At 35.1% G+C, this 18,118-nt stretch overlaps 3 protein-coding genes across 4 annotated transcripts in view; 2 read left to right on the forward strand and 1 right to left on the reverse strand.

The window, feature by feature from the left end:
- LOC136822927 (protein HIRA-like) overlaps positions 1–18,118 on the reverse strand; it is a 52,607-nt gene that overhangs the window by 20,252 nt on the left and 14,237 nt on the right. For both annotated transcript variants that reach the window (XM_067079232.1, XM_067079231.1), the window contains exons 19-22: positions 2,986–3,076; positions 2,517–2,579; positions 1,841–1,939; positions 1,228–1,286 (exon numbers count right to left, since the gene is read on the reverse strand). In XM_067079232.1, coding sequence (XP_066935333.1) covers positions 1,228–1,286; positions 1,841–1,939; positions 2,517–2,579; positions 2,986–3,076 — 312 coding nt within the window. The remainder of the gene's footprint in view (positions 1–1,227; positions 1,287–1,840; positions 1,940–2,516; positions 2,580–2,985; positions 3,077–18,118) is intronic.
- Positions 7,866–12,992, forward strand: LOC136822960 (location of vulva defective 1-like). The gene is made up of 7 exons (XM_067079262.1): positions 7,866–7,966; positions 9,255–9,332; positions 9,617–9,784; positions 10,162–10,299; positions 10,491–10,658; positions 11,133–11,318; positions 12,811–12,992. Exons 1-7 carry the CDS (start codon positions 7,912–7,914, stop codon positions 12,990–12,992), a joined length of 975 nt encoding a protein of 324 aa, XP_066935363.1. The 5' UTR covers positions 7,866–7,911.
- On the forward strand, positions 13,305–17,439 carry LOC136822888 (streptococcal hemagglutinin-like). The gene is made up of 2 exons (XM_067079196.1): positions 13,305–16,849; positions 17,035–17,439. Exons 1-2 carry the CDS (start codon positions 13,333–13,335, stop codon positions 17,214–17,216), a joined length of 3,699 nt encoding a protein of 1,232 aa, XP_066935297.1. The 5' UTR covers positions 13,305–13,332; the 3' UTR covers positions 17,217–17,439.

Raw genomic sequence — 18,118 nt, forward strand, 5'->3', positions numbered from 1 at the left:
TTGAGACGTATGTACTAGTTAAATCTAGTCTGGACCAGGATTCTAACCTAAGAATGCTGTAAGAATATTTTAGGATGATTTCCCAAAAAAGTTAGGAATATCCATGATGAAATGGATTTACACCATTCTTATAAAAAAGCGTATAAAGATTCCTTTTTGAAAGACGAGAATATTTTTTGGAGAATCTGTTTCAGCTACCATTCAGCTATAATGATACAATACTTTGATACGAAAAATCAGGAAAAAATTGATGATCTTTTTTTGCACAAAGGCTAGAAAATCCGTTTTAGCTGTTCTTTGACTGAAATTTACCAATAAAAATTGAACATCGGGCTCCGTCATATTTAAGAGTTAATGGTTACAAATTGTGCAAAAAAACAAACAAAATTGAATGAGCCGATCACGAATAAATTGAACTAACGAACAGGGGTTGATTTATAGGATCTCCTCAGGTAGGTTCAAATATCAAGATGAACAAGCTATATGCTGAATGGACCTACCTGAAGCCTAATGATGCAATAACAAAATAGAAAAAATGGCAACAATAGTAAGAAAATGTACACTAAGAAACCATAGAAAATACCGAGTCAATCGCGAGAAATACTCATTTTCCCTAAAAAAATGACAGAAGGGAATTTCAAAAATGCGTATTTTAGGGCAAACACGATTTTTCGGGGAAAAATCACTTCAGCCTAATTCTTAGAGAACCTTGCCCTCTAGCGAGCACCTCACTAAAAACCGGGATTTTTCATCTCATTTAATTACGTAAAAAAACGCGGGTGCCGTCTAGTATAGGCTACTTGCCCTCTGTCTTTGTGCAAAATTTCAGAAATAAAACTAATAAAACAATCCCGCACAAAGACCACAAACTCTATTTTAGGGAATTTTTGGCCCAAATTTACCCAAAAATTCTTTTCTTAAAAATCGCAAATGAAAAGTTACATTTTTGTGTGAAGTAAGTCCATTTTGGTTATATTTGGTCATTTTTGGCTGTTTGAACCCTACTCCAAACACTGCAACTTCTTATAAAAACAAGCTGTGATTCAAATCGATAATAGAAGCTATCGTCTACCATCGAACATTAATCGATTGTGATGGATAATCGGATTTGATTGTGGCTATCTGGATTATAAAGACTTAGAGCTCGTATGAGCATAACTCGACGATATCTGATGAAGAGATGATAATTGTGGGAGGCACTTCTAAAAAGAAATTTGATATACGAACCTTTGAGAATGACAGTAATGGGTTCTTTATTGATGTGCACTTTCTTCAATTTAATGTTCCTGGCAAATAAGGACGTAAAAGAGTCATTATTATTTCAAAGTAGTTAGATAATTAATTGATTAATTCAAGCAACTTCGCCGCAATGTTGTTTTCTATATCTTCTCCAACCGTTGAAATTCAAAAATATTTGAATCCCGTTAATTCAATCACAGCTGATCGAATTTCAAACAAAGCCGATTGAATATCAATCGGATTTCATTAAATTTCAAGGTCCAAATTACTTTATTACACGAATATTACTAGTCATTTTATTAACACGAATTGAAAAATTTTGTGTCAATAAAAACCCCCTTAATCAAAACCAGCCGCTGTTTCCTTGAACCCTGAATTTTGAACTTCTTTCTGTCTTTGATAATAATACAATTCAGTGAACGAATATAATCAAAAGTTGATTGACCCTAATTGACCTCAATTAGCCCGACTGATTCGATTACCAACCAAAGTTCCATTAAAATCAATGGATCTGAAAAATCAGCAAATATTCACTACACAGTAAAATTTCAAATATCAGTATTTTTGACGCATTTTCGAGAAAAAAAACGCAATCATTTACCAAATTGATAGTAATCCTGATGACGTAATGACCATGACGTAATCTTGGCAACATTGTAGATACGAGGTTGGACCGTCCAATTTGAGGCCAGGTAATATCCTTAAAAATATGAAGTTATCAGAATCTGTAGCATTTCAAACTTGATAAAGATCTATAAAGATCGAAATATCATTAAAAGACAATAATGTGTTTTCATGTTTTGATTTTTTGATCCACACATCCACACATCCACATCTTTGACTTTTTATGTTTGACTGAAAAATATGAATAAACACATAAAAATAATTTCTATCAATGCTCATTATTTATATTTTTTGTGATCTCAAATTCACTGTACCCTTTTTTTGTAAGAACCAGTAGATTGTGGCTCATCCTCGGCTACTCCTTCAAAATTCAACCCACTTACTTTCTTTAATTAAAAAGCCCAAAAAGAATTTTTCTTTGTTCTTATAGAAAGAATTGTATTCCGGGGGAGGTACTCGATCTTAGATAGTGCGTTTTCTCAAAAAACTAAATCCATTTCAAGGCAAAAATGAGCCAGATTTTGGTATGGGTCTGTTGCGTGATCAGACAAAGCCACAAAAGGAAGTCCACTATATTAAACCGAGCCCCTTTATCAGCGCTATCAAGTTTGTCAAAAAAATATAAGTGCCCCTGTGTTTGAAAAAAGGGATACCTGGAACCATTCATTGAGAAAACGTGAAGAGTGCAATCTTGACAAGCTGCACATACTGATTTCCTGAAAGATAAACAAAAAATGGAAATGTAATATTGATTTCATATGTTATGGTGAATTACTTTTATCATACAGTATTATTTCGAATAATCACCCCCTTCTTTTAAGCGCCCCCTCATATAATCGCCTCCCTAAACAAAAATGAAAAGGCAAGATGGAGATCCCATTTATTTTAATTAAGCGAAAATGGTTACAAAAAACGCCCCCTTTTTTAAACGCCCGCTTAAATAAACATCCCTCCAAAAAACAAAAAAAGAATAAACGCCGAAGTAATACGGTACATTATGTCATGATTCAAAACTTGTTTACTTGTAAATCTGACGGAGGCTTAAATAATTCTTGATGTGATTTTTTTGAGTCCGACATATTGAAAAACGGAATTAGCCCGTGAATCGAAGGGTTTACTTACTGATCGGCAGCCAGGGCCATGATCGGTTTTGATAAACACGTTTCCCATCTGACGTCATCGTTCGTTAAACAACGTATAGTGTTCACCCCTCCTGTAGTGTAAAATAAAACAAATCTAAGCATCCTTTTAGCTTGATTTAGCTGACAATCTAAGCGTTGTGAGTTCAATCCCTGGTCACCGCTAACTCGGTAAATGTGTAACTAAGATTGGATAATTTGCTCTGTCCAGTTACATGAAGTTGAGAGTAGCTGTTACCCTCTTCTTGTACTTGATCACCAAGCACAATCAGAAATAGGAATGGATTTCCTTACTTAGTGACCCTTAATGACCCTTAACCCTATTCGTACTAGGGGGGGGGCTCTTTCTGTTCGGAGGTCAAACTATTAATAATTCATGAATAGTAATAGTTCATGAAATAATAGAGCTTTTGCCGTGAAATTTTCTGTAAATTTCTAACTTTTATTTAGCTTCAAAATAATAAAAAAAAATTTGACACCTAAATATTTTCACACCTTGAGCATGATGACATTTCTGACAGTAAGTAACAGTAAGATACAATAATGTTTCCTCTTTTTTGGAAAGGGTTTTTGGGAATCTTGTTTTTGGAAGGAAATGACGTATAAATTTCGGTCAAATCCCGAATCTTCAGCCTCTAAAACATGTATTAGAGGGTTGTTTCCCCCCTCTATCGGTAAATTCAAATTGTCAAATCTTTGGGTGCTTAAAACTTCTAACATATTTTAAATTCGAGTACCCTGATTAGCAGAGTCTTTTTGTCTTCTCCAGTTTTTCATGTTCACGAAAACGTCTCAAGAATTTTTGCTTTAATTATACTACGAAAGCTTTGAGGCTACTACCCCTGCAGATTTTGGATTATCCCTTCCCTTGCTGAGTTTCTAGGGTAGCTATTCAAGGAGCACAATAAACCAGGTCCTAATTATGTCCCATGGATGTGAGCTCTCTTTTTTAAAATAGGATTCTGAATTTAGTAGAAAGTACGTCTGGACATCAATTTTTCAAGATAATGCCGTGGTCATTTATCGTGTCAAAAATAGATTGAAAAACAATCTCCAAAATGGAAGATAATCTAAATTGCACGGAAATTGCTTTAGACTCGTTACAATTACCGGCATATGTAAGTATATTTTTCATAATTGGCTCATAAAAAACATATATAAAATGATGGCATTTATGGAATGAAGTTTACTTTCAAACTAATCCTGAGTTAGGGGGGGGGGGTTGTACTTTTACGATGTGACGGGATTGGCCCTTTTTTAGTACGGTATTACAGGATTTGACGAAAAAAAAGACGGGAAAACGGTATTCTAAAATCAGACGGTGACCGTATTTGGCCTTATTTTAGTCAGTATGCCGGTATTTGAACCTGTACAAACCGGTGTGACGGTGTTATTCTTTTTTTCAATCTTCGGGATTCCGGGACCCAGCAAAAATTTTGACGGGAAAACGGTATTTCGAACCCCTACAAACCCCCCCCCCCCCAGTTACAGGCTAGAAACTCCCTCCCCTTTCAAAAAAAAAGTTATTAAAAGTCAAATATTTCTCTATAGGAAGGGAAGTTATCATTAGTTTCTAACATATCTATGTTTGAAGTTTTGAAATTTTAAGCAAAATTGTTAAGCCTGAGACACCAACGTTACAAGAAAGTTCTTATTTTCGAAATATCGTCTACCGGTTGTCGTGGTAATATTTGCTCTCTGATGAATCGAATGTAGATATTCAATGATGAAACTTAAGGTTCAAGGGTGCATTCACACTTGAAAATTCGAGCTGATGTTCAAGCAGCTAGTGAGGAAACACCCAAAAAAACTAGGAAAAATGTAAAATCGCTCATTTAATCCACGAAAAACCACTGTTTTAATGGTTTATTATGGAGCGTATAAAAATCCAGAAGTTGAAATCAAATTGTCAAAAAATTGAAATCAATCACGAGTTTAATGAGTGGGTTGATGGGTGATCAAAAATAAATCTATTAAGTGTGGCTTTTGGGTAATTAGATCGGGCTAATCTCATTTCCGATACCGTGGAAGGAAAATATTGAACGGAAATGAAAAAGGAGACATGATTCACTGAATTCACTTTCTCCGAATAACCACTTTTGTTATAGGAACAAGTTAAGGACATTTCAAGGCTTTAGGAAACTCTAAAACACCCAATTTCTTGAGAAGAAATATACTCGTGATGAAATGGTGAAATTAAGAACATTTTAAGAACAAACGCAATTATAACCGACCTTGTTTTCTCTGTTTTCTACTTTCAGTGTTCGGAAAGCTATAACAAGTTTAAATTTGAGGAGGTTGAGAATCGTTTTACCGAATTCGTGTATAGGATACGAGATAATCCATTTTTAAAATTGGTAAATTTGCGAAGGAACTGCTGATATACAACCAAATGTATTCGGTATGGATCCTACTCACTTCGGGAGTAGGAATTAGGGCGCTGAAAGACACTGCGACTTGACAGACGCGAGCTGCCAAGCATAGCGTTAGCCTGAGCTTAGGTCCCAGGCAAAAATTAGGCCCCCCCTGAGTCTTAAGTCCCCCCAAAAAATTATGAATTTTTTGTTAGCCCCCAGGACTTTTGACCCTAGACACTTTCAAAAAATAGATCCAGTAAAAAAGGGGAAAATTTTTCAGATTCACGAGCTTCAATTTGAGTAATTGAAGCCAACTATTAAGCTGAATTATTTTAGCCCCCACATTAAGTGATGAGATTTTAGCTCCCTCCAAGTACATAGGTCCCCCAAGAAAAATGGTGTACTTCCAGCGCCCTCCTTTTTTGGGAAAAATTTAGGGTGTAGCCCCCCCAACCAGCCCCCTGACATGGCATGGGCTTACCCGGGCGAAGGTATATTCACTTGCCAAATGAATCGTAGTGACGGGGTGATTATCGAACTCGGGCCTCCCAGGCGGGAGTTAAGGATGATGACCACATACCACAACGAAAAACTGCTGAATCGGCAAAAAATATCGATAACTTTAAATATTTGAAAATGTTTTTCTTGGGTTTTTCTAAGAATATTTCTAACAGTGCTGGCGTCATTGGAAAACGCCCAAACCGTCAAGTTATTCATTTACCAGATAGTCGAAACTAATTCTGCCGACCAACATCTATAATCCGGGAAAGAACTGTTTCTTAGTGTTTTCTTTTAACAATTGAAGAATTACGTACATGTTCATTTCAGTTGCCTATTAACAAATTGGGTCGGTCATTTCATTGATATTATAAAATCAAAGAGTCAGTTGGTTTCAATAATGCACGAGGCACACTTAGAAATTAATTGTCTTCTTAAAGCCACATCAAATGGGGGTGAGACTCGACTCCTAGCAACGAGAAAGATATTGAATAATGAAATTGAATGGTCGGTTGGGGGTCACCCTAAATCACATGAGCTACAAATTACATGAAAAATGTTTCGTAAGAATTATCAGTAGCCATAGTGTTGACAAACAAAACAAAATATTAAAGTTGTCACTTTAGGCCTTTGCTGCTTTTGTACAGGCATTTTCAGGAACTACTCCACAGCCGGTACTAGGCTTGCAGAATGTCGGATATGTGCGAACTAGTTCTTTAACCCCTGCTAGGGATTGCGAAAAAGTGACCAAAATGAAAGATATTTTCAAAAAATTCCTAACCTTAGAGAGAATTTTTTGAATTTTCATGGTTTTTATATCCTTATAAAGATCCGCAAAGGGGAAAATTCCGGCCGTAACCCTCGGAGAGACTTGGGGAGCTAAAAAAATGACCCTTACTGTCTGCGCACACCAAGCACAGCCGAACAGGCTTATTTGAAGAAAATTAAGTACAAGCTTAACGGCGTCAAAGATCGACACTTTAATCAAATAATGCGATTCAAAAAGTCAGATTTAACTGGTCGGTGGCCAGAGAACGGGAAGGTTATTAGCCCTAGTTTAGACGGCCCATTTTTCGCCCCGCCAATTCTAATAGTAAAATTCGGCCGTCTAAACTAGCATCTGTGTATTAAACAACATGAATGTGCTGAAAAACTACCAGCCTGCTCAATAAGGGACCAGTGATCATTTTTCAAGGGAACCCAGTCATCACCATATCATAATCTTTCTTTTAACGGAGGTAAAATAAATCTTTGTTTCACCAGGTGGCCTAGTTTAAAAGTACATACAACCCTCTCGTGCTTTAAAAATGTAGAACAGTTCTCAGAGAGAGGCTGATGACCAATTCGGCAAGCAATTACATTCACATTAATCAGCAGTTGATTTTAATCAAAATCTTAATTTACATTTTCAATTCCATACATTCTTATAAGAATAATGTTATGACTCAGACTCAACTGCTTTTCTTGTTTTTCTTCTTTCTCATCTTATTTTTTTTTCCGGCTAAAAGGTCTTAAGATGTTCTTAGTTTCAATGTTTTAAAATTCATATTCTTCAGAATTTCTGAGTTTTATCAGTTTGGTTTAAGTTTTTGGCCAAATTTCAACTTTTCATGTTCTCATAAAATTTGTTCTCATAAAAACGCATAAACAATACAAAAATGCTTGGAATGGGGTGCTTCTAGAATGCAGGTCTCCAATTTATGAACAATTAACGACGAAATCAGCCCATCATAGCAAAGAAAGCCTTTTGTTTATTATTAAGTGGTTAGGTTGTTATTAGTGAATCCAATCTGGACATACAAAAAAGATAATCAATATCAATACTAATTTTCAATACGAAACCACATTGCATTATTAACTGCCCAGATTTGCAGAATCTTAAAGGTTGTTCTAAAAGGAATTTCAATCTTAATGTATTTTTTTGTTGAAAAGGTAATCAAATATCGAGAGAATAGTCTTCTTGGAAAAATAGTTTGAATTTCGTTAGGAGGAAATTTCTGCAGTAAATTTCATCGTTATTGTTAAAAAAAGGATTGATTGGTTTGGATATAGTTATGGAGGTCGTATTATGGATGAGTTATATTTTGGCAGCTTCAAATTTCGGATTTGGTAAGTATCTTTCATAATAATGGGTTTTCCAGAAATACTCCGTGTCCCCCCCCCTGTTGAGTGGTATCCAGGTGGTTAAAGATTTTTGTTCAAAAGTGGATATCCAGGGGATTAAAATATCTATAAGGGAACGGATATCCAGGGGGTAAAGTGTCTTTTCAAGTAAAAAATACGATATCCAGGGGTGGGCATCTTTATAAGAGAGGATATCCAGGGGGTCTTTATTAATAAAGTAGGATATCCAGGGGGTTCACTACTTCGAAAAATCAATATCCTCAACAGTGGGGGTAAACTTTTTTTCTGGAAAAGGCCAATCTTTTTTTCTAATAACTTTCATTAAAAAATACATTTTTAAACGACCACCACTGCCCCTTTCTGACAAAAAGAGGTAACCCACATGAAGTCAAAATTGAGAAAATCGACCAAACGCGTTTTATGCTGGCATCGAATGCAGATAGTACATATCAAAAAACAAATGACTGATTATTGTTCTACTCATTGAAGATTAGCTTTGAGCATCACTGCTTTTCTCGCAATGTTCACTGTTGCAGAGAAAAACAAGACCCTTGTTTTGTCAGTAAACCTCAACCAAAAGAAATTGAAGAAAGAAGTAACTGACCACTTTTTTGAAGAATATTTCTGACAAAAGGAAGTATGCATGCCCCTTTTCTGACAAAAAGAAGCAAAACAGTCATTTGCCAGAAAACTGTCAGTTACTTCTTTATTCAAAAATTTTTTTCCAGATTGGCAACTCAAAAAAAAAATTTCTAAGCCAAAAAAGTTAAGTTTTGACCCAAAGAAGCCATTTCAGTCAAAAAGTCAAAATTCATAAAAATGTGGGTTACTTCCTTTTGTCAGAAAGGGGCATGCAGACTACGCCATTCTCTCCTTTAGTTTCGAGCGTAAAACTCATACTCTCTGAGTGAAAGTCTTCTAGAAAGCCTGGAGCGGTATATTGTGTAAATTACCACTGTTATCAGATGAATTTTGATATTTGGCTTAGAACCAGAGAGACACTAAATTTTTTGACCCAATGTTTTTCCAAAGCTGAGAATTTGTATTATTTTCAAGTAAAAACTTGAAAATTCAAAGTCGAATATCTCAACTTTGGAAAATAATTGGGTCAAAAACTTTGGAGGTGTTTCTCAGGACCATAAAAGGTTTCTCTAAACCAAATATCGAAAATTATTTGATAATCCCTAAGATATCATTGAAAGTTTGTGCAAATATTTTCGCTGGATCACAAGATACCAGGACCTATGTAATTTAGAATTTTCTCTTTTCTTAGGATCCGCGTTTTCTACAACATTATCCATTGCAACAACATTGCCCACACAAAAACACTTATCGACACTCTCAGACGAATGTAAGCATTTTGTGCGCTTTTTGGAGAACAGAAATGTTTTATTCAGATATAAAGAATAACGACAACTCAAGATTTTGAAACGCTTATAGGCGTGCATTACTCGTAGGCTTCAATAGCCTTCTGTCAATAACCTATTTAGATTCTTAACAGTAGTCTAGAAAATTGTCTGTATTTTTGACCCAGAAATATCAGAATTCATACAACGTTACGTTATACGGTACACACCAAATTACGTAGAGATACTTTCCAAAGCTCATTGACATATTTTAAGACTTTTCTTCCAGGTCCTCCAAAGGATTTTTGTGTCAACAAAGCAGATGGTGGATACGCAAACCCATCCGACAAAAGTCAATTCTTTTATTGTCAAAACCATTTGGCTTCACAATGTTTATGGTGTGCACCCATGTTGATCTTCAACAAAGAATGTTGCAGGTGTCTTTATTTGAACCAAGGTTTGTTTTGAAATTAACATAAAAACCTTAAAGAAAGTGCTCTGCTCTGCTCAGCGAGTCTAACTGAAACAAGCTAATCTCAAGCGATTCTCGGAATCGATATCTAATATATACAGTAGAGCCTCCTAAACTCGAAACTCTGTGACTAGAATTTCTCCTTAACTCTAAGTTTTTTCGTCCCTTCAGTTAACAATGACTTTCAAACCTTATTCCATAACTCGAAGAAACAATTTGTGTTCCCCGTGCAGGTTCAAAAAAACTTGTCATATCTATGCAAAATCTTGTTTTTAAGGTTTAATAGTTCCACGTATGGAAAATAAGTTAATTTCTTGGCTATTTCCAACCAGTCATTATCATTTAACAATATTGTAATTTAGGGTGTAACAACTCCGCAATCACAACAACATTGGGGATAGTCACAACCACAAGAACAATCACAACAAAGACATTAGCCAACATCACTACAAAAGCTACAAACCTAGCAAAAGAAACCGTGCCAGAAACGCCAAACCAATGTAAAGATTTTTTTCTTTGAGTTTCGGGCCTCAAGTACACCAGTAATTTTTTCACTGGATGTTAACTTAAATTTAGCAAACGAAGTATTTACAAAAAACTTACTTGAGAATGTTCTTCCAATGCCCGTATTGTGATTACAAACGGTAACCCTAGCCCTATATTTACAAAATGAGTCTATTTTTGCTCGTAGGTCCACCAAAGGATTTTTGTGTCAACAAAGCAGATGGTGGATACGCAAACCCATCCGACAAAAGTCAATTCTTTTATTGTCAAAACCATTTGGCTTCACAATGTTTATGGTGTGCACCTATGTTGATCTTCAACCAAGAATGTTGCAGGTGTCTTTATCTGAACCAAGGTTTGTTTTGAAATTCAATTTAAAATAAAATTTTCGAAAAGCTAAAAGAAAATTTCTCTCCGTCAGTGAAAAGTAACGAACAGAAACTTCAATATTTGTGGGTTTTTTTTACCAGTTTCATTGGTCAAAGTCGTCTGAGACGGAAAATTGATTTTACACAGCCAATTAATGGAACTTTGATGAACTATGCAGAATGTTGAGACAAAAAAGCCTACTTTATACTAAACAAAAAATACGGCATGATACCTTATATTCAAGGACCGTTTTTTTCCCACTGATCTTCATTTAATCTAATGGGGGGATATAGAGATATCTGTACTTTCCGACGGAAACGGTCCTTATATAAAGGGTCCCGGTCTATAGAGACGTCCTTAAATATAGGGTATCGTGCTTCATTGACAAAGACGACAGTTCTTTTGAGACGGAAGAACATTTATCACTGCAGAATTTGAACTTACATAACAAATAATTTAGATTGCAAAGGAAAATTGATGACAACAACTGCAACGACCAAGTCGAGTGAACCAACAACAAGTACAATGAGTACTACAACTACGACATCCTCGACAACAAGACTGATAATAACGACAACGACGACACCTTTAACAACAAGAAACACAACACAGCCAACAACTACTTCAATACCAACAGAGGATGAGTGTAAGTTTGAAATTAACCATACAATACATGTTTTTTTATAAGCATAACGCTTATAAGCATATGAAGTCTCAGCTTTGTAGAATTCCTAAGCATAACATAAGCATATGTGTCAGCCTGAAATATTTTTCAAGTTGTCATTTCTTATCAGTTTAAAATGGTTTGATCGAGGTAAAGTAAAAAAAAGACATTCCACGGTTACCACTGCTCCCAAATCTGAACAAATTTTTACAAAATTTCTAAAATTCCACTAAAACTTGGCTCAGGGTGAATTATAAGCATGATTCATTAAGCATATAATAAGCATAATCCATGCCTAGATGCTTTGAGAACTTAAGCATACACGAGCCTGACCAAGGGGCATACACTTGCTTATAAAAAAAACAAGCAACATGCTGAATGGACCTACCTAATGATTAACATCAGATGAAAATAAGAAAAAAGTGACAATAATTGTACAAAAATTCAGAATGGAAAAATAAAGCTTGTGTGTTGAATAATGTAAAATGGTAAAAATGAATTTCTACAAATACGAAAATCACTTAAACCATTCAGGCCCAAAAAACCTTTTAAGCTTTTTTTGGCCCAAATTTGCCCAAAAAAATTTTCCTTAAAAATCTGGCTCCGTCACATTTTGGGCATTTCTATTTTGCATCATTGTGCAAAAAAAATTATGAGTCAACATTGAGAAAAGCTATATTTTCTTATTTGGTTAAAGGGAATTTCCCCAAAATACGAAAATCCGTCTTTTAAGGCGAATAAGAATTTTCCAGGAAAAACCACTTCAGCCATTCTTTAGAGAATCTTGCCCTCCTTCTTTGTACAAAAAATCAGAAAAAAGTAATGACAGGATTTTACACAAAGTCCAAAAAACCCTATTTTTAGGCAGTTTTTGGCCCAAATTTGCCCAAATATATATTTTTTCGAAAATCGGGCTCCGTCACATTTTAGGCATTGCCATTTTGCATCATAGTGCAAAAAATCAGAAAAAAATAATGAGTCAACTTTGAGAAAAGCTATATTTTCTTATTTGGTTAAAGGGAATTTCCCCAAAAATACGAAAATCCGTTTTTTAAGGCGAATAAGAATTTTCCGGGAAAAACCACTTCAGCTATTCTTTAGAGAATCTTGCCCTCCATCTTTGTACAAAAAATCAGAAAAAAGTAATGACAGGATTTTGCACAAAGTCCAAAAAACCCTATTTTTAGGTAGTTTTTGGCCCAAATTTGCCCAAATATATTTATTTTCGAAAATCGGGCCCCGTCACGTTCTGGGCATTGCCATTTTGCATCATTGTGCAAAAAATCAGAAAAAACTAATGAGCCAATCCTGAGAAAAGCTGGTAACAGACGGACGGACGGACGAACGAACGGACGGACATGGGTTAATTTATAGAACCTCCACCGGGGTACCCGGAGGTAGGTCCAAAAAACATGTAATCGATAAGTAATCTCAATCATTCACTAAGCCATTTTTCAATATATTTTTCTTTCAGGCGCACCCAAGGATTTTTGTGTCAACAAAGCAGATGGTGGATACGCAAACCCATCCGACAAAAGTCAATTCTTTTATTGTCAAAACCATTTGGCTTCACAATGTTTATGGTGTGCACCTATGTTGGTTTTCAACCAAGAATGTTGCAGGTGTCTTTATTTGAACCAAGGTGAGGCATGTTAAAACTCATTAAAGTCTTGAATTTTTTATACATTTATAATTAACCTTTTGTGCGCGCTGTTTTTTTTGAAAAAGTTGAAATTTTTCTAATTTTTTTTTTGAAACTCAAAACTTTAAAGTGCCACTTTAAAGTGCTGGCCCCCCTGGCCTCCCCTGCCATCACGCCACTGGTACTAAGTATTGGTACAAGACTTCTTCAAACTTTAATTCTATCTTCAATATAAATAGAGACGAATACAATCTCCTTAATAAGTAGCATGGACCTTGTATTGAACAATTTTTAATTCTCTCATCCCAAATAGGTTGCCACGACGTCAAACCAACCATCTCAATAGTAAAAAGTATGTCTACATCGATTGATAAGCCTGCTCTATCCTCTACGTCGACAAGGATACAATCAACACCAACCATATCGCAAGTTTTTCCATCTTTGTCGACAGAACTAGTAACACAGTCATCGTCAATCTCCATACCATTATTGCTCTTTCCAATTCAATCATCAATGATGTCTTCAATGCAATCATCATTAACATCTTCAATTGAATCATCAACAATATCTTCAATGCAATCATCAATGATGTCTTCGATGCAATCATCAATGATATCTTCAATACAATCACCACGAATATCTCCGATGCAATCATCAATGATGTCTTCAATGCAATCAACAATGATGTCTTCAATGCAATCATCAATGATATCTTCAATGCAATCATCAATAACATCATTGCAATCATCAATGGCATCTTCAATACAATCATCAATGGCGTCTTCGATGCAATTATCAATGATGATGTCTTCGATGCAATTATCAATGATGTCTTCGATGCAAACATCATTAACATCTTCAATTGAATCATCAAAGTTGTCTTCAATGCAATCATCAATGGTGTCTTCAATGCACTCATCACAAACATCTCCGATGCAATCATCACTAGCATCTTCAATTGAATCACCAATGATGTCTTCGATGCAATCATCAATGATGTCTTCAATTGAATCATCAATGTCGTCTTCGATGCAATTATCAATGATGATGTCTTCGATGCAATTATCAATGATATCTTCAATACAATCACCACGAATATCTCCGATGCAATCCTCACCAATGTCCTCAATTCAATCTTCGATAATGTCTTCAATGCAATTATCAAAATCATCTTCGGTACAATCATCAATGATGTCTTCGATTCAATCATCAATAACATCTTCAATTGAATCACCAATGATGTCTTCGATCCAATCATCAATGATGTCTTCAATTGAATCATCAATGAAATCCTCACCAATGTCCTTAATTCAATCTTCGATAATGTCTTCAATGCAATCATCAAATATATCTTCAATAGAATCGTCGATGATGTCATCTACACAAAGCCTGCTGCAATCTTCACTTATGGCTTCTGTCTCATCTGCAAGCGGTACATTATCTACACAATCAGTAATAATCTTTGATGAAATGTTGACAAAGCAATCGCAGTTGTTACCATCTACACAAGTAATACCAACAACATCTTCTCAAATTCAATCCTCGATGCAGTTATCCTCAATGTCAATTCAATCACCAAAAACATCTTCAATACAATCGTCAATGATGTCTTCAATACAATCACCACAAACAACTTCGATGCAATCATCAATGATAACTTCAATTCAATCAACACAAACCTCTTCGGTTCAATCATCAATGGCGTCATCTGAACAATCATCAATAAATAAATCTTCAAAACAATCATCAATGATGTCTTCAATAAAATCGCCTCAAACATCTTCGGTACAATCATCGTTGGCGTCTTCACTTGAATCTTCAACGATATCTTCAATGCAATCAGCATTAATTTCTTCAACCGAATCATCAATGGTGTCATCAATGGTGCCTTTAATTGAATCTTCAATGCTATCTTTAATGCAATCATCAATGGCGTCTTCAATACAATCATCACAAACATCTTCAATGCAATCATCAATAATTTCTTCTTTACCAATATCTTCAATAAAATCATCGCAAGTGTCTTCTAGTCAAAGCTCGATGCAAACATTGATACAATCTTCACTTGCGAATTCAGTGAAGCCCTCAACTTTAAATAAAAGCAGCATATTTTCCACACAATCAGCAATCATATTTAATGACATCTTTTTAAAGCCAATCTTATCAAATCTCAACTATTACCATCAATATCAGAGACTTTATCAATTCATCATCTCAATTCAATCAATATCAGAGACTTCAATATTATCTTCAATTGAGTCATCAATTGCATCTCCGATGCAATCATCAAAGGTGTCTTCAATTGAATCACCACAAACATCTTCCATGCAATCATCAATGATATCTTCAATACAATCACCACAAACATCTCCGATGCAATTATCAATGATGTCATCAATGCAATCACCACAAACATCTACTATGCAATCATCAAAGGTGTCTTCAATTGAATCACCACAAACATCTTCAGTACAATCATCGTTGGCGTCTTCAATCGAATCTTCAACGATATCTTCCAAACAATCATCAATGATATCTTCAATACAATCACCACAAGCATCTTCGACGCAATCATCAATGGCGTCTTCAATACAATCACCACCAACATCTTCGATGCAATCATCAATGATGTCTTCAATGCAATCACCACAAACATCTTCGATGCAATCATCAAAGGTGTTTTCAGTGCAATCATCAATGACGTCTTCAATGCAATCATCAATGATGTCTTCAATACAATCATCAATGATATCTTCAATGCAATCATCAATGGCATCTTCAATTCAATCTTCGATGATGTCTTCAATACAATTATCACAAACATCTTCGATGCAATCATCAAAGGTGTCTTCAATTGAATCACCACAAACATCTCCGATGCAATCATCAATGATATCTTCAATACAATCACCACCAACATCTTCGATGAATTCATCAATGGTGTCTTCAATTGAATCACCACAAACATCTTCAGTACAATCATCGTTGGCGTCTTCAATCGAATCTTCAACGATTTCTTCCGAACAATCATCAATAATATCTTCAATACAATCACCACCAGCATCTTTTATGCAATCATCAATGGCGTCTTCAATTGAATCACCACAAACATCTCCGATGCAATCATCAATGATATCTTCAATGCAATCACCACAAGCATCTTCGACGCAATCATCAATGGCGTCTTCAATACAATCACCACAAACATCTCCGATGCAATCATCAAAGGTGTCTTCAATTGCATCACCACAAACATCTACGATGCAATCACCAAAGGTGTCTTCAATTGAATCACCACAAACATCTTCAGTACAATCATCGTTGGCGTCTTCAATTGAATCTTCAACAATATCTTCCGAACAATTATCATTAAGATCTTCAATTGAATCATCAATGATGTCTTCAATGCAATCATCACCAACATCTTCAATTGAATCATCAATGATGTCTTCAATACAATCATCACAAACTTCTTCGATGCAATCATCAAAGGTGTCTTCAATGCAATCATCACAAACATCTTCGATGAAATCATCGATGGTGTCTTCGATAGTATCACCACAAACATCTTCAGTACAAATATCGTTGGCGTCTTCAATTGAATCTTCAACAATATCTTCCGAACAATCATCATTAAGATCTTCAATTGAATCATCAATGATGTCTTCCGAACAATCATCATTAAGATCTTCAATACAATCATTAATGCAATCATCAATTCAATCATCAATGATGTCTTCAATGCAATCATCATTGATGTCCTCGATATCGCCATCAATTACATCATCAATCATCCCAGAGATGTCATCAATCATTCCAACAACAACCACAGAAACAACAACAACAGCAAGCCCACTTGGAAAATGCAGACGTAAGTCAATAAATGATATTTCCAGTCCTTGAATATTTACCAGCTTAACTTGATGCCCTTAAGTAATTAGATAACGTTTGATTTAGTTTCGAAACGGAACCGTCACATGCGAACATGGTCTACAACTCTTCAAATGTAATACCACTTACTCATCTGCTAATAAATATTATTTCTTTTCTCCTCAGCGTTGAATTTCTGCGAGACACGAGAACATGGACGGTTACATCCAATAATACCTGGCTTTCAGTTAGCATTCTACCATGAATGCACAGCAAGCGGAGAATGTATAGTACGTCGATGTTCAGGTATTCTTGATGAAGAAATCTTCAAAGAAAGTGAACAACGTTGTGTTCCAGATTTGAATTAAAAATTCTGGAGAACTTTTGGATCGAAAGTTGTATTGTCGCTTTAGAGAGGAAGGAAACAGGCAATGGAGTCGAGAAAAGTGATTTCCAACTCGTTTCCTTGTACACTAATCATTTTAAGAGAATTAGCTTGAATTACGATCAGGTCCCAATCATCGAGCACTTTTCTGATAAACTTCGGCTACTTACACGTTTTTTTTATAAGAATATTCAACACTGTCAAATCCTTTGGAAATTCTTTACTGTTTAAGTTCTAAGCGTAGTTCTTATTTTCACCATTTCGTGAATGTCATTATGCAATTATTTTTTTGATTTCATAAAGCCTTGAATTTGTTATTAATATTTTAGCCATTGAACCCTTATGTTCTTAATAGTTTTTTATTATAAACGAACGTAAAACTTAGGGAATAATGACTTTGTAAAATAATAAAAAATTCTGAATAGTTCGCCACATCTTTCACTAAACTTTCTAATTTTAATTTATATTTTAAATTTAATGCAGAACATATTTTTCTTTGTAGTATTTTGTACATATTTTGATTTTTCTTAAAAATATATAGAAAATAAAAATCGTTTTTGATGTTTCGTCAATATTGAAATATGACATAAACAAAAGAAAAGGTTTCCACTACAGCTATGATTAGGAAAAGGATAATATCACCATTGATTGATAGAGATAAAGTGTCCATACATGACACTCCCTTCTCACAGACCCACTGGGACCCCTTCACACTGGAAAAATTGGCCAAAATAATGTCCCCAGTTGAAAATTATACCCTAACTTTTGTCCCCACTGAAAATAATCAGATAATCTAAACCTCACTGGAAAATATTGTGCTATTTTTTTCGTCCCAACTGAATTTTCTGGCTCAAAAACAACAGAATTCAAATCCCCAACCATAAA

This window comes from Clytia hemisphaerica, unplaced genomic scaffold (genome assembly GCF_902728285.1).
Source record: "Clytia hemisphaerica strain Z4C2 unplaced genomic scaffold, Clytia hemisphaerica genome assembly, whole genome shotgun sequence".
Taxonomy (NCBI): domain Eukaryota; kingdom Metazoa; phylum Cnidaria; class Hydrozoa; order Leptothecata; family Clytiidae; genus Clytia; species Clytia hemisphaerica.